At 38.1% G+C, this 18,925-nt stretch overlaps 1 protein-coding gene across 1 annotated transcript in view; it reads right to left on the reverse strand.

Moving 5' to 3' along the window:
* Window positions 1-18,925, reverse strand: part of LOC124278117 (structural maintenance of chromosomes protein 5-like) — a 387,080-nt gene that overhangs the window by 244,268 nt on the left and 123,887 nt on the right. Inside the window, exon 7 of the mRNA XM_046713865.1 lies at window positions 10,011-10,082. Within this exon, the coding sequence (XP_046569821.1) occupies window positions 10,011-10,082 (72 nt within the window). The remainder of the gene's footprint in view (window positions 1-10,010; window positions 10,083-18,925) is intronic.

An 18,925-nucleotide genomic window follows, 5' to 3' on the forward strand; every position in this document is an offset into this window, starting at 1 on the left:
TCATAATCCGTACCTTCAATTTAAACGAACTTCTCCGTTTCATGTTTTCCTAAGTCAATTACTGCAGTAACGACTCCAGAACCTCTGTCATCAATTCTTACAGAATCATCAATTTTGATAATGGGGGCAGCCATGTTTGTTTACAAACTCATCGACACAACGTAAACTCGCGATGACGTCATCAATGAAATGTTAATGTTTTAGGATTCGCACGGCATGTATGGAGTTTTGAGAAAGTAGTTCATGGATTGACGTAATTTGCAGTTATCAGATTTGGATACCAAGTTTATCACATTGCTTTACTGCACCGATAACACCCTCCATTAGATAATAAAACAACATCATATAGCTTCGCATGAATGAACAAGAGAAAATGACTTTGTCAGTGAAGATGTAAAATTTGCAATTAAACACCACTAGACAAGATTATTTACTGTTTCAGTTCAAATTTGTCTTTGCTAGGCATTGCATTATATGCAGGGATTAAGATTACATGTGTGTATTTGTCTCGTATATAGAGCCGGAAATAGCAATCAGCTGTGCACACATTCCGGCGATCTACAAGTGATTTAGTTAAAAAATACCCAACAATATAACAGGATGAATTCTGATGCAGTGATCGGTAAAATATAATATCTTATCTATTATTTTACCAAGTGAAATATATCCTAGCATTGTGTAATTTTAATTACAATTTTTGTTCTATAAATGTAAAATAAGTATGATCATCACTAAGGTTATACAGACTTTCACAGACATGGTAAGAGGAAGTTTTACACAGATGGATTGAGGTGAAATAAGCATACCATTTCACACACGTTTTTGCCGATGTTACTGTAAACTAGTGGTCCAAGGATGACAAGGCTGTAATCAGTTCGTGATTGTTGGGAATAATGTGAAATTGGTGCTATCGCAGTTGGAGCGAAAAGTGGACCCTCACGAACATGGTAATCCCGAAGTTGTACGCGTATGGAATGAGGTGAACTAAGCATGCCAGTTTGTTGACATGTGATTGTCCAGCTACAATAAATATGACATTTAGCAGACACACAACTTCTGATGGACATCCATATCAACCTCTTTCCTGTTGCTGATGGTAACTGTTCAGGAATAGAGCCAATTGGCCCCGTAATTTCTGACCCAAACTCTTCTTCTTCCTCAGCTGCAGATTTTTCCGAAAATCCTGTTTCCATTTGGTTCAATTCTATTTATGAGGAAATTTGTGATTTACCTTTTGAGAAACGGAGGCCAATTAAACAACTAAACATGTCTTTTGCCAAAAAAGAAATTGATTTATTTAATGAAACTATTTCTCTAAAACTTTCTGCGGGCTGTTCGTTACATGAAGTAAATTGCTGTGTCTATGCTGCCGCTCCAACTTTGGAGGAACTTCACACAGTTTCTAAACACAAACCATCTAATAATAACAACAAAAGACCAGAGAAAAACCATTTTCTTGTAAAACTTACTGAAACTAGAAAAAATATTTCCTGGTTAGAGCTATGCCTTAACTCATTAAGCCCTAGAGACACTTCACTACTCAACACCTGGAACCCCTCGCTGATTGCCCGGCTTGCTGTTGCGAGCTAATTAGTGCTATTCACACCTGATTTCCCTGGCAGGTTTCGGGGATGACAGGAAACTGTCTAGTCGTACAAACAAGCTCTGATTATTTAATTGTGTCGTAAAGATATATGTTGAAAGATAGCAGGTGTGAATACATATCATGTATGGCAACGTTTATGTAATTTTATTGCAAGTTTCTCTTGTAGACCTTTGGCGGCTTGTACATTTATATTTTATCAACATATGTATGCATTCTGTGTATGTAAGAGATGAAACATACATAAACAAATTCGTTCTCTTATATCATTGTGTGAGGTTTAATTTTACAAAATATCTATGACAATGACATACTGTAATTTACATACATGCTTTATAATCTGCTACGATATTAGCGTTTTTGCCGATAGATTTCTACTGTTGTGAAGGTGTATACAGTCAGCTCTCGTTAATCCGACACTCGTTAATCAGACAATCACTTTAATCCGACAAAAAATTAGGGAACCATTTAAAACAGTGATAATTACTCTCGTTAATCCGACATTCTCGCATTCCGACTCCGACACACCAATCTAGCAGCTTATTATTGTAAATACATTGTAAAAACATTCGTTAATCCGACAATCAACACAGCAGGTCGGATGATCCGACCGTATACAAACAATCACACGTGAGTGGTAATTAGCGTGTGCCTTACTGGCTGCTTGACACCGGCGTCAGTGAACATCACACTTGTTAATTAGGAACACAGGATAATTAATTGAGACGATTTAATCAAGAAATAACAGTAGAGCGAGCTGTATAAAATGTTTACAACCGACATGAGTTTTCATCACAAGATGTTTGTCACGAAAGTACACCACCTGCTAAGCGACCCCTTGTAGAAGTTACGCCATTGATCAAGAAAGAAATCTCCTTTTGAAGAAAGACAAACCCCAGACAACACAACAAGAAGTCATCACTTTTGCTGAGAAGAAGTTTGATGTGAAGATTGGACGATCAACCGTATCTGACATCCTGAAGCAGTCTGCTTAGTGGTTGAGCCGCCTCTACGACTGATTCCAATGCTTCAAGCTATCTGAGGCCAAAACATCGTTGAACACTTTGCAAACATTTCTGACACACCACTTAGGCGTGTTTGATGTTAATGACCATCAAAGACTTTTCAAGTTATAAATTATATATGTTATGATACACGCCTGATTGTACATTAGACATGTTATTATGGAATTAGTTGTATGGAAACCGTAACATATTCAACATCCGGGTCATAATGGCAGCTGATATGCGGTAAAAACAAACGTGAGTTTTGTGCAAATGTGGTTATGAAATAGATATGAAACTGTTCGCTTATGTGATTATATATGTATGTTATGCCATCTATGAATGTTAATAAATGAAAACAAGTATGTATTGTTAGTATTTTTATTTCTGTGAATATTTTTACATACGATGAAGATAACTAGATCTACCATTTTCTGATATGCATGACATTTAGTAAACATTGATATTTTCACGCAAATACATTAATCCGACATTTTCATTAATCCGACATTTTCGTTAATCCGACATATTTCTCTGCAACCACAAGTGTCGGATTAACGAGAGTTGACTGTATATACATGCAGGAGAGACAGCGGTGAGTACTGTTGTGAAGGTGTATATATACATGTAGGAGAGATAGTGGTGAGTACTGTTGTGAAGGTGTATATATACATGTAGGAGAGATAGTGGTGAGTACTGTTGTGAAGGTGTATATATACATGTAGGAGAGACAGTGGTGAGCACTGTTGTGAAGGTGTATATATACATGTAGGAGAGATAGTGGTGAGTACTGTTGTGAAGGTGTATATATACATGTAGGAGAGATAGTGGTGAGTACTGTTGTGAAGGTGTATATATACATGTAGGAGAGACAGTGGTGAGCACTGTTGTGAAGGTGTATATATACATGTAGGAGAGATGAGTGGTGAGTACTGTTGTGAAGGTGTATATATACATGTAGGAGAGATAGTGGTGAGCACTGTTGTGAAGGTGTATATATACATGTAGGAGAGACAGTGGTGAGAGTTGTGAAGGTGTTGTGAGAAGGTGTATATATACATGTAGGGAGAGATAGTGGTGAGTACTGTTGTGAAGGTGTATATATACATGTAGGAGAGAGATAGTGGTGAGTACTGTTGTGAAGGTGTATATATACATGTAGGAGAGACAGTGGTGAGTACTGTTGTGAAGCAGGAGATGTATATATACAGGTGTATATACAGGAGAGACAGTGGTGAGCACTGTTGTGAAGGTGTATATATACATGTAGGAGAGAGTGGTGAGTGGTGAGTACTGTTGTGAAGGTGTATATATACATGTAGGAGAGATAGTGGTGAGTACTGTTGTGAAGGTGTATATATACATGTAGGAGAGAGATAGTGGTGAGTACTGTTGTGAAGGTGTATATATACATGTAGGAGAGATAGTGGTGAGTACTGTTGTGAAGGTGTATATATACATGTAGGAGAGACAGTGGTGAGTACTGTTGTGAAGGTGTATATATACATGTAGGAGAGACAGTGGTGAGTACATGTAGGAGAGACAGTGGTGTACTGTTTGTGAAGGTGTATATATACATGTAGGAGAGACAGTGGTGAGCACTGTTGTGAAGGTGTATATATACATGTAGGAGAGATAGTGGTGAGTACTGTTGTGAAGGTGTATATATACATGTAGGAGAGACAGTGGTGAGTACTGTTGTGAAGGTGTATATATATACATGTAGGAGAGACAGTGGTGAGTACTGTTGTGAAGGTGTATATATACATGTAGGAGAGAGATAGTGGTGAGTACTGTTGTGAAGGTGTATATATACATGTAGGAGAGATAGTGGTGAGTACTGTTGTGAAGGTGTATATATACATGTAGGAGAGACAGTGGTGAGCACTGTTGTGAAGAAGGTGTATATATACATGTAGGAGAGACAGTGGTGAGTACTGTTGTGAAGGTGTATATATACATGTAGGAGAGATAGTGGTGAGTACTGTTGTGAAGGTGTATATATACATGTAGGAGAGACAGTGGTGAGTACTGTTGTGAAGGTGTATATATACATGTAGGAGAGATAGTGGTGAGTACTGTTGTGAAGGTGTATATATACATGTAGGAGAGATAGTGGTGAGTACTGTTGTGAAGGTGTATATATACATGTAGGAGAGACAGTGGTGAGTACTGTTGTGAAGCTGTATATATACATGTAGGAGAGACAGTGGTGAGTACTGTTGTGAAGGTGTATATATACATGTAGGAGAGACAGTGGTGAGTACTGTTGTGAAGGTGTATATATACATGCAGGAGAGATAGTGGTGAGTACTGTTGTGAAGGTGTATATATATACATGTAGGAGAGACAGTGGTGAGTACATGTTGTGAAGGTGTATATATACAAGGAGAGATAGTGGTGATACTGTTGTGAAGGTGTATATATACATGTAGGAGAGGAGAGATAGTGGTGAGTACTGTTGTGAAGGTGTATATATACATGCAGTAGGAGAGATAGTGGTGAGTACTGTTGTGAAGGTGTATATATACATGTAGGAGAGACAGTGGTGAGTACTGTTGTGAAGGTGTATATATACATGTAGGAGAGATAGTGGTGAGTACTGTTGTGAAGGTGTATATATACATGTAGGAGAGATAGTGGTGAGTACTGTTGTGAAGGTGTATATATACATACGTAGGAGAGACAGTGGTGAGTACTGTTGTGAAGGTGTATATATACATGTAGGAGAGAGAGTGGTGAGGTGTATATATACATGTAGGAAGAGTACTGTTGTGAAGGTGTATATATACATGTAGGAGAGATAGTGGTGAGTACTGTTGTGAAGGTGTATATATACACGCAGGAGAGATAGTGGTGAGTACTGTTGTGAAGGTGTATAGTCTTAATATTATGGCGAATTGAGTCCATGTCGTTATCTACATACGTAGTGGCGAAACAGTTCGGTGTGGTAAATTGGTTCGGTGTGGTGTCTGGTTCGGCGATGTGATGATGTAGTTCGGCTGTGTGAGTCAGCTGGCAACACAGAGTGGTTTGATGAGGCGGAACGACGAGTAGACATCTGATGATGCGCCCAAAAACTCATGGGAATCTCCGGACGACGAACAGTTAATATTGGGCGGTAAAAGCGGGGGTTTGTCGGGTGATCAACTGTTGAAGTGTAATGAGCTCTGTCTGCCAGCCAACGGGAGCAAGCATGTCTACATGCTCTAAAAACGTCCTTGATAAGGGAGCACATTCCCGACAACGTTTGCTCCAGGAACACTGGTCAATACAACCCACACATGACGAGTGGGGATCCGAGGAAGTAAATATTGTTACAGTGTGCACAAAATTACGCTACTTAGGGTCAACAGCACGAAGCATGGTGTCTAAATCCGGCGCTGGAGAGGAATCAAGTGCAGGATTCCAAGACTCAGCAATAACCTGTGACCGAGGCAAAGTAGAAGTGGCATGGCGTGAAGGTGAACGCCGATCCACTGAACCATAACGCAGCCTAGCAGGTGAAACCACCCGCACAGAACGATGTTGATGAGGGGAACTATCACGTAAAGGCGCTGACCGCAAGTGCTCACTAGCTCTAGACTGACTAGACGGGATATCCTGATTCACCTGAGGTAAATGAGACCGACTACGAGAATCACTCTGACGAAAAGACACCGTACGGCTAGGTGAACCAGATCCAAATGGCGAACCACTTCGACTAGGTGAGACTGAATGACTACGTGAATCAAAATGCTGTGGTGAATTGATTCGACTATGAAATGGTGAGTCGAACTGAAACTGAGGTGAATTGAGTCGGGAATGTGAACCGGTTCGTCCTGGTGAATTCATTCGATTAAGTTAATCAGTTCGGTAGGGTGAGCTGGCTCGGCTGAGTGAACTCGTTCGACCCTTGGCAATGACACGGCTAGGTGAATGGTTCCGTTCTAGTGAACCAACACTGGCATTAGACCCAATTCTCATTGGTGAAATGAATCGAGGTGGTGAATCGGTTCGGACTGGTACATTGGAAGGACGACGAGAGCTCGAGCGTGAACGAGATCTAGAACGACACTTCCCAGCAGTAGAAGAACGAATTCGATCCTCCGAACCAGATGTTCAACTCAACTCGTGTGGGTGAATTGTTTCGGTGGGATGAAACCGTACGAATAGCAGAACGGTTACGTTCCAACCGCGCCGATCCACGCTTCGATGATGAATGCTTGGATTTAGAAGTTTTCGATGACTGTGAACGGTCCGAGGAAACAGATCTACGAGATAAAGTAGATCGCAGGTCTTGTGTATCGGAAATATCAGTCATTACCACCCTTGCATGCCCATGAGAACTTGAGCTAGGTGAGGGAAGCGTCTCAAAAAGCCTTTAACATTCTCAGAAAAATAGGAATCAGACGAAGCGTCCATAAAATCTTCGTTAGGAGAGACGAGAGATTTAGAACGGCGAGCAGGTAGGGTGGGGCGAACTGGAGCAAACGTTGTCGGGAATGTGCTCCCTTATCAAGGACGTTTTTAGAGCATGTAGACATGCTTGCTCCCGTTGGCTGGCTGTCATGGACTAGTGAGCATGGCTAAGGCAGGAAGGCATGCACAGCATGGGGACAAGGACAAGGTAGGCCTGGAGCAAAGTTTAATTCGTTTCCACTCATGGTCAAATGAAGAGAGAGAGGTGCAAGTCGTGAGATAGGATAAGTTTAAAAATTATAAAAATGCCAAAAATCTGCAAATAGCAAAAGATCTGTTTGATATATTTATAAAGTCTTGTAAAAAGATATTGAACAGTTTTTGAGTTGTGATCCGGAACAAAACCCACCCCTCCCTTTTGAGACTAAGTCCAAAACATTCCCATGGAAACCAAGAAAAATTAAAATGACAAAAACCTGCAAATACTGACTGACTGAGTTTGGTTTTACGCCGCTTTTAGCAATATTCCAGCAATATCACAGCGGGGGACACCGGAAATGGGCTTCACTCATTGTACCCATGTGGGGATTCGAACCCAGGTGTTCGGCGTGACGAGCCAATGCTTTAACCACTAGACTACCCCACCGCCCCTACCTGCAAATAGCAAAAGGCACCACTTTAGCTTATGTTTGATATATCTACCAAGTCTTGAAGAAAGATATTGAACGGTTTTCGAGTCATTCTCCGGAAATGAAGGTCACCCTCATTTTGAGACTAAGTTCAAATCGTTTCCATGGAAACCAAGACAAATAAAAATGACAAAAATCTGTAAATAGCAAATGGCACCACTTTAGGTTCTGTTTGATATATCTACCAATTTCTGTTGAAAAATATTGAACGGTTTTTGAAATATGCTCCGGAAACAAAATGATTACGGACGGACGAGCCGTCGACTATTTTCCCCAGCATGTAATGTGGTAACAAGAAGACAAAGTCATCAATATCCCCCGCAATGGCAAAATGCTCTTCATGATTATGTCTACGAGTTATGATTATGTCAAATATTTAGGTGTGTATATAGAAAAGTTGAAGGAGAGTATTGAAAGGTTTTTAAAGTTCTGCTCCAGAAAGGAGCACTATCACCAATTTCAGTCTATGTCAAACTTGTTGCCATGGAAATGCCAAAATTATTTTATTAAGAATTCAAAAAACTACCAAAAGGCACCAGTACAACACCAGATCTATCTAGGTGCCAAGTTTGGTGAAGAAATAGTGAACGGTTTTAGAGTTCAGCTCCAGAAAAGAGCACAACCACCAATTTCAGGCTAAGTCAAACTTGTTGCCATGGAAATGCCAAAAGTATTTTATTCAGAATTCCAAAACTACCAAAAGGCACCAGTCCACCACCAGATCTATGTATGTGCCAAGTTTGGTGAAGAAACATTGAACGGTTTAAGAGTTCTCCGGAGAAAAAGAGCACTACCACTAATTTCAGTTTTAGTCAAACTTGTTGCCATGGAAATGACAAAAATATTTTATTCAGAATTCCAAAACTACAAAAAGGCACCAGTACACCACCAGATCTATCAATGTGCCAAGTTTGGTGAAGAAATAGTGAACGGTTTTAGAGTTCTGCTCCGGAAAAGAGCGCTACCAATAATTTCAGTCAAAGTCGAACTTGTTGCCATGGAAACGCTAAATATATTTTATTCAGAATTCCAAAACTACCAAAAGGCACCAGTACACCACCAGATCTATCTAGGTGCCAAGTTTGGTGAAGAAATATTGAAGGGTTTTAGAGTTCTGCTCCGGAAAAGAGCACTACCACCAATTTCAGTCTAAGTCAAACTTGTTGCCATGGAAACGCGAAAAACGCAAAAACTATTTGATTCAGAATTCCAAAACTACCAAAAGGCACCAGTACACCACCAGATCTATCTATGTGCCAAGTTTGGTGAAGAAATAGTGAACGGTTTTAGAGTTCTGCTCCGGAAAAGACAAATGTGCACGGACCGAGTCCATTTTAATACCCCCCGAAAAACGCGTTGCGGGGGATAAAAGGGGTTTTATTGATAGTTTTGGTAGTTTATACCCTGCATGTACTGATTCAGTATATATGGTCATGAAGTAATGTAAGTTCCTCTTTAAGTTGGTTGAATGGTGAAGGTTGTTACAAATTTTATATCTTTAAGTCATGTACTCTGAAACATTGTTCATTTCATGCATTGGGCTTGATTAGTTATATTTAGCCTTCAACTTTCAAAATCAAATCCCAGACAGCTCACTATTCATGACCAACATATACTACCCATCAAAAGTTTAGACTTGCTAGTGTAAATGTAGCCACTTACTTCAGTCAACTATTCTAATCTAGATTTTGCAAAATATTCCATACTGTTTATACGTACTGTTTATACATGAACTGATGTCTTGTAAAACAAATTCAAAACACTGAAAAGATTATTGCTATGAGTTCAATAAATGATGAAACTCAGTAAAAATTGGCAAATTCCTAACAAAACTAAACTTTACACCAAAATGCAGCTGTTCACATGCACGATATTTGCACATGCTTTTCAGCAATTTGATGCATGATCCTCGTGCAATTCATTTGCATGTTTGTAGTTGGTTACCCCCAAGTTAGTGGAGAAATTAATCTTCAATGTAACCACATAATAATATATACATAACATATAGTGAGTGATTTAAATGAGTCTAAACTTTTGATGGTAGTATATGTGGGTAAGAGTTACTTTGAAAGCTGAAGAGAAGCTACATAAGTAGTTATATTGTTTCTCATCTTGAACATACTGCAAACTTATCCAACAGATGACCAGAGTAACTTCTTCCATCAGGAACGTCCACGGTTCGATGCTTTTCATGAACACTGGAGTTTGAAGGGGAGTCACCACAGGGTACAAGGGGGTTGCTGCATCAGGTTGTTATATATATTTGACTACACACACTTGTTACATGGATGTTAAAGAAGGGACTCGGCTTACCTTGTCTGTGAGGGATTCCAGTTGTTGACTGCTGTCTCGCACTTTGTTCGCACAATCTTTGATTGAAGTTGACTAAAATGAATAAGAAGACTGTTACAGAAAAAATTCACTACTTCAGTTACATATATTTATCAATCAACATTTCTTAAAGATCACATATACTCTAGGGGGGTACAAATACATAAATCACTAACTGGCATCGCTATAAATGAAACCCCGTCATTAAAACTACTCACTTCGGTCTTTAATTAACTTAAATCGACCTTTTTGACAACAGTGCACAATTCTCCCCCCCCGCGAACGAAATTTCAACCAATCAGAGCGGGGCGTCTCTGTGACGTCATATGAGGAATAGATATGAGGGCCGATGCAGAATTCATCTACATTTCAGGGGGTAAATTATCTTTTTTACAGGTTTGTATAAACCTGAAATCATGACAATTGTTGTGGAAAATTAAAGCTGTATGTTCTCACAATCTACTGTCATTTAATTTTGTCTCCTGCTTTGCCTAGTTTCTGAGTTACAACTTGTTTTCATAGACGATTCTGTCAAAATTGCTTGGTGTCTTTAGGCCTTATTTGTATAATGACTGATCCAAATTGATCCTATTTCTGTGTTTTTTTACCTCGATATTTAATCATGTGATGTAAAAATCTGTTTGTATTCTCAAAACAGTGTCTGCCCATAGGTTTTCACATGCAATACAGCAATTAATACTCCCTTGTTGTAACCCGTGTTAGGTGGTATATACCTACACATGTTATTTGTCATCATTCACTTGATGGTCAGTTAATGAATTTATAACAGGTATAATTAGTGGTAACACGCTTAGATTACGCGACAAAGGTTCCCATTTGGCATTTCTTGTGTCTGGAGTAAATATTCAACATTATAAACATCGATCAAAGGATTAACCGATAACACACTGATTGATTAATTACTTTTATCTTATACAGCGGATTTGTCAAAAGGTAGTGTTTATGTATGTAGATTTACTAATCTATACTGAATACACTCTGTCGTGTCGGTGTCTGCGTAAAAACGTCCTTCTTTCAAAGGATTAACCAGCAATACATTGATTGATTGCCCACTATTGGCTAACTAAATTACTGTTTTGAAAGAAAGGCGGACATAATGCAATTAGTTGCCAGGTGTGCTATCTTGGGTGACCAATGAGACTATACACCAATGTGAAATACCTGAAAAGATTTATCACTTTTTCGTATATTAAACTGTTAAAAGACACATCACTTGGAACAGCTGCAGATGAATGGCATATCACTCGTTTTTGTGGATATTGATGGATACATTCCTCGAACAAGGTAATAGCCTGACATTGTTCCTATAACTTTAATCTGTTTTAATTTTAATATTTGCATTTTGTTTTTATTCATTTGTCGTAGCATTTAACAGAACTATAAAATGTCTAGGCATTACAGTTCTGTTATAAATTCACTATAAGTATCAGCAGATCGTCTGCTTTTTATTTAGTTTCAAAATGCCTACATGTATGATAATCAACTAATTAGGATTATCCACTGGAAAAAAAATCCATCTTTCCAAGCTTGGAAATGTCTTGGAAAGATGATGTTTCCAAGACATTTCCAATTTTGGAAAGATGATGTTTCCAAGACTTTCCAATTTTGGAAAGATGATGTTTCAAAACTTTCCAATCTTGGAAATATCCGCAAGGGGAGATAACTGGTGGGTGATGGTAAATTATTGTTCTGCATGGGCTAATTGCAATAGTGGCATGGGGCATGAGTGTTTCATGGGGTGGATTAAAGGCGACTGGCGGTAGTCTTTGATGTTTGGTGTTGTTTTAGTAATGTTTGTTTAAGGGGTTAGCGAAAGGATTATCGACTTGACTAGTCGAAATTGCAGTGAACACATTTTAAGTGTTCAATGTTGTGGGTGAAAAGTGAATTTGTCCGTTGAGTTTAAATATGTATCATCATAAGCTTATATCTAGTCAGTGAGAGTTAATTTGGTACAAAGGGCCACCGACCCGTTTTACAATTATAAAGATGAAAATACAGTCCAGCGCCATATATATAATATATGGCTGTATGCTAGCGTGTACAATGTCTAATTTAATCTTTATACTCTATATTAAAAACTTAGCTCTTTTTGTCAATGTTTCACATGGATTATTTATGTAGTATTGTGGGAGAAGGCTGTTTCTCAGATCACAGTAAAATGAACATTCAATAAAGAATTGGTACTCTGATTCAATGGTAAGTACAATACACAGAGGGTAGAATCACTCATGTTGTTTTATATTTACTTTTAAGCCCTTATTCCAACATTAAAGGATGGTCTGAACAACGAAACTTACTCAAAGCAAAAGCGAATCGTTGCGTTGCTGTCAATCGTTCGTTGCCCGTCCTGGGAATTCGAAGTGATGGTGTCACCATGCACTAGTTTCCAGGGACCCGCAGTTAAGTGCTAAATCATTTAGTAAATGAGTTAGGTTTGTGAGTCTTGAAACAAAGCGTTGTGGAAGCTTGGAGCGATATCTTAAATTTGTCCAGATAAACCCCGTGAAGTTAAAGAATCAAACTACTTACTACTTGTAGTACAATATATATATGATTGATGACCAAACATATTTTCCATGACACAACTTACATAAAGATTTCTTTCAGGCGAGGCGAATTAGGTGGTGGAAGTGACAATAATATTGTAAGTAGTGTTATATCGACACCACCTCGCTTCCTCGAGAGAAATTGTTATGATATAAGATATGTCGCATAAATCCTATTGGACATCAATTAAATACATATTGTACTACCAGTAGAAAGTAGTTTTGATTTTGTAACTTCGGTGAAAACAAACCTAAATAGCATTTATTCTCAGACTTCGCGGATGTTCGCGACAGTGCGCTGCCATTTTAATAATCGTAACATGGCGGGCTAAAGTCTGTTAAAGAATTAATGAGATTATGGTTTGTTTTCATCAAGTTAGAAAAGCAAAACTACTTTCTACTAAGTAGTTAAATATGTATTGGCAAACAGGATTTGGCATGACACAACTTATAACATAACGATTTCTTCCTCGAGGCGAGGTGGGGGTCGAAGTGACATACTGCGCCAATAAATATTTTGCTACATTCCCATGGTTAATGTCCACTCTCACCAGTATGTAGATACTAGTCAGCGTGCGTCTTTCTATTTGGTCTTATCATCCTAATTAGTTTATTAACAGGCGATCTGCCTTTACTTATCACTTGAATATCTAGACATTGTAAATCATAATTCGCACCTGCGCCCTAGTGTATGTTGTCTGTCTCATTACTTCACGGCGAAATCATGGATTCTGTGGAATGCTGCGACAAATGAATAAAAACAAAATGCAATTATTAAAACTAAAACAGGTAGTTATAATGATGCCAGGCTATTACTTTGTTAGGAATGTATCCATCAATATCCACAAAAAGCGAGCCGGTATGCCATTCACCTGCAGCTGTTCCAAATGATGTGTCTTTTAACAGTCTAATACATGTTCACGAAAAGTGATATATCGTTTCAGGTATTTCACATTGGTATATAGTCGCATTGGTCACCCAAGATAGCATACCTGGGAACTAATTGCATAATCTCCGCCATTCTTTACAAAAAAGTAATTTAGTTAGCCAATAATGAGAATCAATGTCTTGGCGGTTAATCCTTTGAAAGAAGGAAGTTGTTTCACTTGAACACAGAACCACGACAGAGTGTATTTAGTATTGATTAGTAAATGTACATACATAAACACTACCTTTTGACAAATCCGCTGTGTAAAGATAAAAGTATGGGTTAATCCTTTGATCGATGTTTATACTGTTGAGTATTTACTCCAGACACAAGAAATGCAAAATGGGAACCTTTGTCGGGTTATCTAGAAGTGGTGTTACCACTAATTATACCTGTTATAAATTCATTAACTGACCATCAAGTGAATGATGACAAATGACATGTGTGAGTTTATACCACCTAACATGGGTTACAACAAGGGAGTATTAATTGCTGTACTGCATGCAATTTTAATTGCATGTGAAAACCTATGGGCGACACTATTTTGAGAATACGGACAGAACTTCATTGTTGCAAAGAAATACATATAAGCATTTGCTGTGTGCTAAAACTGTATTTACCTATTTACCTAAGTAAATTTTTCAGAGTCTTTTAGCAATAGCAAAGTGCAAGGATGTGTTAAAATGAATAGCATGAGTCAAACAGTTGCTGTTGGAATTGCATGAAATATGCAAAAAGCATGACATATTCAAGAACAATGTTTCCAATTTTGGAAATATGAGATTTCAAAATGTACAATTTTGGAAATGTCCACAAAGGAGATAACTGGTGGGTGATGGTAAATTATTGTTCTTTGCGCCCCAGGACCTAATCCCTTGTTGATTGATGAGTGAGTCAAGGCAGTTAAGAGTCACCAATTAACAAGGCCTACTGCCTTGGCCTTATGCCTCTTAAAGAAGTCTCTGGAAGTAAGTTAAATCTTTGATGGGCATTAAGAAGTGGAATGCATTACTGATTTTCACCTGATGAAGGAGCAAGCATATGCTCGAAACCGTGTTATTCACAATAAAGAAGTAGACATCCATAAATCTTGTTTTCTTATTAAAAGGTAAGTTATTAAAATCTGCTGAGCTGTAGGTTTGTTAGTCATGTCGCGATGTGATTATCGGCTCTAACACACCTGAGAGATTAAATCAACAGTGTGGTATGCACTGTGAAAATTGCATTGTATTACATTGGGTTGGTTGTTAACATTATTCCATGGTCAATATCGCAATGTTTCTGAAATGGTAGTATCTGAGGAAGTTTGTTCCACATTTTTGATAATTTATAGAGTGATTCTTATCAAATTAGATATTTCTTTATCGTCCGAACAGAATTCACAAATTACTGGATGTTTTTGTGTGTGTGTGTGCATGCAACGGCGTGTATAACATCTATAACTTGATAGGTATTAATTAAAATCAGGCGATTGTAACCATAATGACTATGTTGGATGGAACACTCCAAGAACAAAAATAATTTCACTCTTCAAAAGGAACTGGAACAGTAACGTTTTTCATGTTTTCATATGAGCTTCAAAACATTGAATGACATAAATGCTGTATGATGAAATGGATCAGAGAACATTAGAATGGCATGCGCATTGGCGTGTGAATATTGCGTGTAATGGTCAAAATATATAATCACTATGTTAGTTGACTCATGACCAGACCGTCAAACTGGTACCGATAGATTTATATCTAATATGTAAAAATTCAGTATTTCTTAGTACCTGAAATAGAAAACCACGACTTTGGAATGAGATGTTTTAATCTGAGATTAATCTGTTAGGTAGCAGTTTACTTAAGTAGAACTTAAATCAACTTCAAAAGATTGGTCATTAAGCAAAGTGAAGCAGATTTCACTTATACTGCAGTAAACAGTATGGGGATACACAACGAAACATACCACTTATGTGATAACAACTCCTGTTTATTGCATAGAGCGGCATGTCGATGTACAACGTTCAGGATAGACAAGCTGATTGAATGTTGATTGATTCCATCACTTGGACAAAGGAGTGGATTTAGACTTGTTGATCTTACTCTCCTCATGCCCCTAGCGATGTGCTACTTGCTGAATCACCTGGTGTTAATTTGCTGCTAGTCACTATGCATATATACTTCTGTGCACCTGGTAACTGTTATCTTGATACTTGGCGTGAGAATATACATGGAAACTCCCTCTATCGACCTTTGGTCCAAACAGATGAGTTAAAGAGAAATGTTGATGTCCCGATCCTTTAGCAAATTAACATTGGATTATAGAGACAATGATAGGCCTACGTGTTGATAGAAGAGGATATTCGGATTATGCGAATGAGAGCACACCTAATGAAAAGCGAGCCAAATATATGTATAAAGATAGTGTTTCATTTCAGTCTCAGCATATAAACATTGAAATATAAAACACACATAAAAACATAGAAGGCGTAAGCCCGCAGTGGTAACGAGGGAGACTATATGGACAGATTTTATTTAATCATGTTACAACATGCTACATTTTACAGGAATTTTAAATGGTTATATTACATCATATTATGAAATGTTTCAAAATATTACATAATTATAAATATACATACACATTTATAAGTACATTATAAATATATTAAAGATGTGAAAGAAGAGCTGAATCAGCAAACTCTCTAACAGTTAACATTCCATTTTATTTTGACTGACTGACTGAGTTTAATTTTCGCAGCTTTTAGCAATATTACAGCAACATCCGTGAGGGGACACCAGAAATGGGCTTAACACATTGTGCCCATGTGGGGAATCGAACCGGGTCTTGATTATTGACGAATAGCGCTTTAACCACTAGGCTACCCACCGCCCCTTTTATTTTGAAACTGGTGTCTCAGTTCTTGAAGATGTCGTTCAAGGTATCGGTATTTCTTCGTAGAGTGGGTTGTCTTTGGCCTTCGGCATATTGCACCAACGAGGTGTAGGAATAAACTTATGTTCAAGTTGAGCATTAGCCATTTAATCGAATGTACACTTTCATGCTTCTTCTCATTACATGCATATATCCCAATGTAATTACAGGGGAACTGATCCAGGCGATTAATGTTTCGCCAACAGTCTAATTACCAAACCAAACTGCAAGCTTGTCGGTATCTGCTCCTCGACCGTGGCCGGACACAGGGACTGGGCTTCTGGCCACCTTGACAAAATTTCTTCAACCCAAACAGCGGGACATTAGGAAGGGTGGATGCTCATCAGATGCTGTTACATGTATTTGAGAATACCCCAGTAGTTCCTGTCTGATTGCAATAAAGTATACCAGCAGTGTATATGCTTTTCAGGATTTTTAATGCATAGATGGCATAGTGACTGATCCAATTTTTCAATTTGATCTTATTTCTGTGTTTTTTACCTCGATATTTAATCATGCCATGTAAACATATGATGTCTATTACATATTATATTTATGACAAATGAAAATGTACTTAGGTATATACAATTTTAACTTCAGTACACATCAATGCTTATATGTATTTCTTATGCAACAATGAAATTCCGTTCAGTATCCTCCAAACAGTGTGGGCCCATAACTTTTTCAGGCAATTAACATTGCATGCAATTCAGCGATTACTATCCCCTTTGCTGTAACCAGCTGAGTGTTTGGTGGTATAAACCTACACATGTTATTTGTCATCATTCACTTGATGGTCAATTAATGCATTTATAACAGGTATGATGGTAATACCACTCAAGTTACCGCCAAAGGTTCCCATTTAGCATTTCTTGTGTCTGGAGTAAATACATGTACTAAGCATTATGAATTGATGGTCTGATGTGACAAATGTATTACATGTTATGTAATATGCTCATGGAACTGCAGCAAGGCGAATTATCAGCTGAGATACAAAACAAACATTGATCAAAGGATTAACCGATAACTGCGCTGATTGATTAATTACTTTTTTCTTGCACAGTGGATTTGTCAAAGGTAATGTTTATGTATGTAGATTTACTAATCTATACTGATTACACCCTGTACCTGTGTAAAACAACATCTTTCCTCCAATGTATTAACCGCCAGTAAGTTGATGGGGGTGTTCCTCTTTTGCCAGTCGGGCAAGTTGTTTATTTAAAAGTATTAAGGATCACCAGACCATGTTAATTAGCAAGACAATGAGAATGCGGGTGGGTGGGGAGTGTGGGGGGAGGAGATGACCAAGCCAAGAAAAACACACAAGTGGATTTAATGCTCATTATTGGCTAATTAGATTACCTTTTTTCAAGAATGGGCGGACATCATGCAATTAGTTGACCAATGAGATTATACACCAATGTGAAAACTGAATCGATGTATCCCTTTTTGGGATTATTAGACTGTTAAAAGACACTTGGCATGGAGCGGGATTCTTTGTCAGCTGCAGATCAATGGCATATTGTTCCTTTATGTGGAGGTAGTGTCCCATTTTGACAGCGTCTTGGTCACTGATTAGCGAAGTTTAGCTCTCAAACCTGGGATAACTAGCTGCACCAATTAAGGGTAGTTATGTTAATGCAATCACCTGAGAGAAGTACAGAACAAGTAAAATTCTTCAACACTAACTACAAACTAATGAGGGGCGAACTGCCAGCAGGTATGGTACCATTATATGGAGATATCAGTGCCTGAAAACAGCCTCAGTCACTACAATAGCAGATGGGACTGTTGTCAGAAGGGGGACAAACAGCATACACATCAGACCAAAGCTCTATTGGCTCCTATATCCAAATTTGAGGCTGTCAAAATGGGGACTTAACCTATGTGGATATTGATGGATACATTCCTCGAACAAGGTAATAACCTGACATTGTTGCAGACTTTAGTCGGTTTTATTTCTAATATTTGCATTTTGTTTTTATTCATTTGTGGTAGCATTCAACAGAATCATTTGTTTTCGCCGTAATAGGACAGACAACATACACTAGGTCATACCTATGGTGTGTGTGAAATATGATTCTTGTTGGCATTCTATAAAATGTCTAGATATTACAGTCATGTTATAAATCGCTATAAGTATATTAAGTATGCTTTTATTAAGTTTCAAAATGCATGCCAAATATGGCAATATAATAATTAGGATTATAAGACAAAATATATAGACATACATTGACTTCGTTTTTTCAGTCCTGACATTTTTTACCACTGGCAGATGATTAAACTTCAAAGTGTTTTCATTTCATTTTCAAAATGATGGAAATATTATCGAGTAAAAAGATTTTATTTTTGTTGATCAATCTACACCTATCACGATCAATTGCATGCGGGTTAGCGTAGCAAAGGTCCGCGAACCAATCGAAAGTACTGGGATATCATCCGGGTACTCAGGGGAGAAAAGCAATAACAAAAGCAACAACCAG

Source organism: Haliotis rubra, unplaced genomic scaffold (assembly GCF_003918875.1).
Source record: "Haliotis rubra isolate DU_JTF1 unplaced genomic scaffold, ASM391887v1 Scf231, whole genome shotgun sequence".
NCBI lineage: Eukaryota > Metazoa > Mollusca > Gastropoda > Lepetellida > Haliotidae > Haliotis > Haliotis rubra.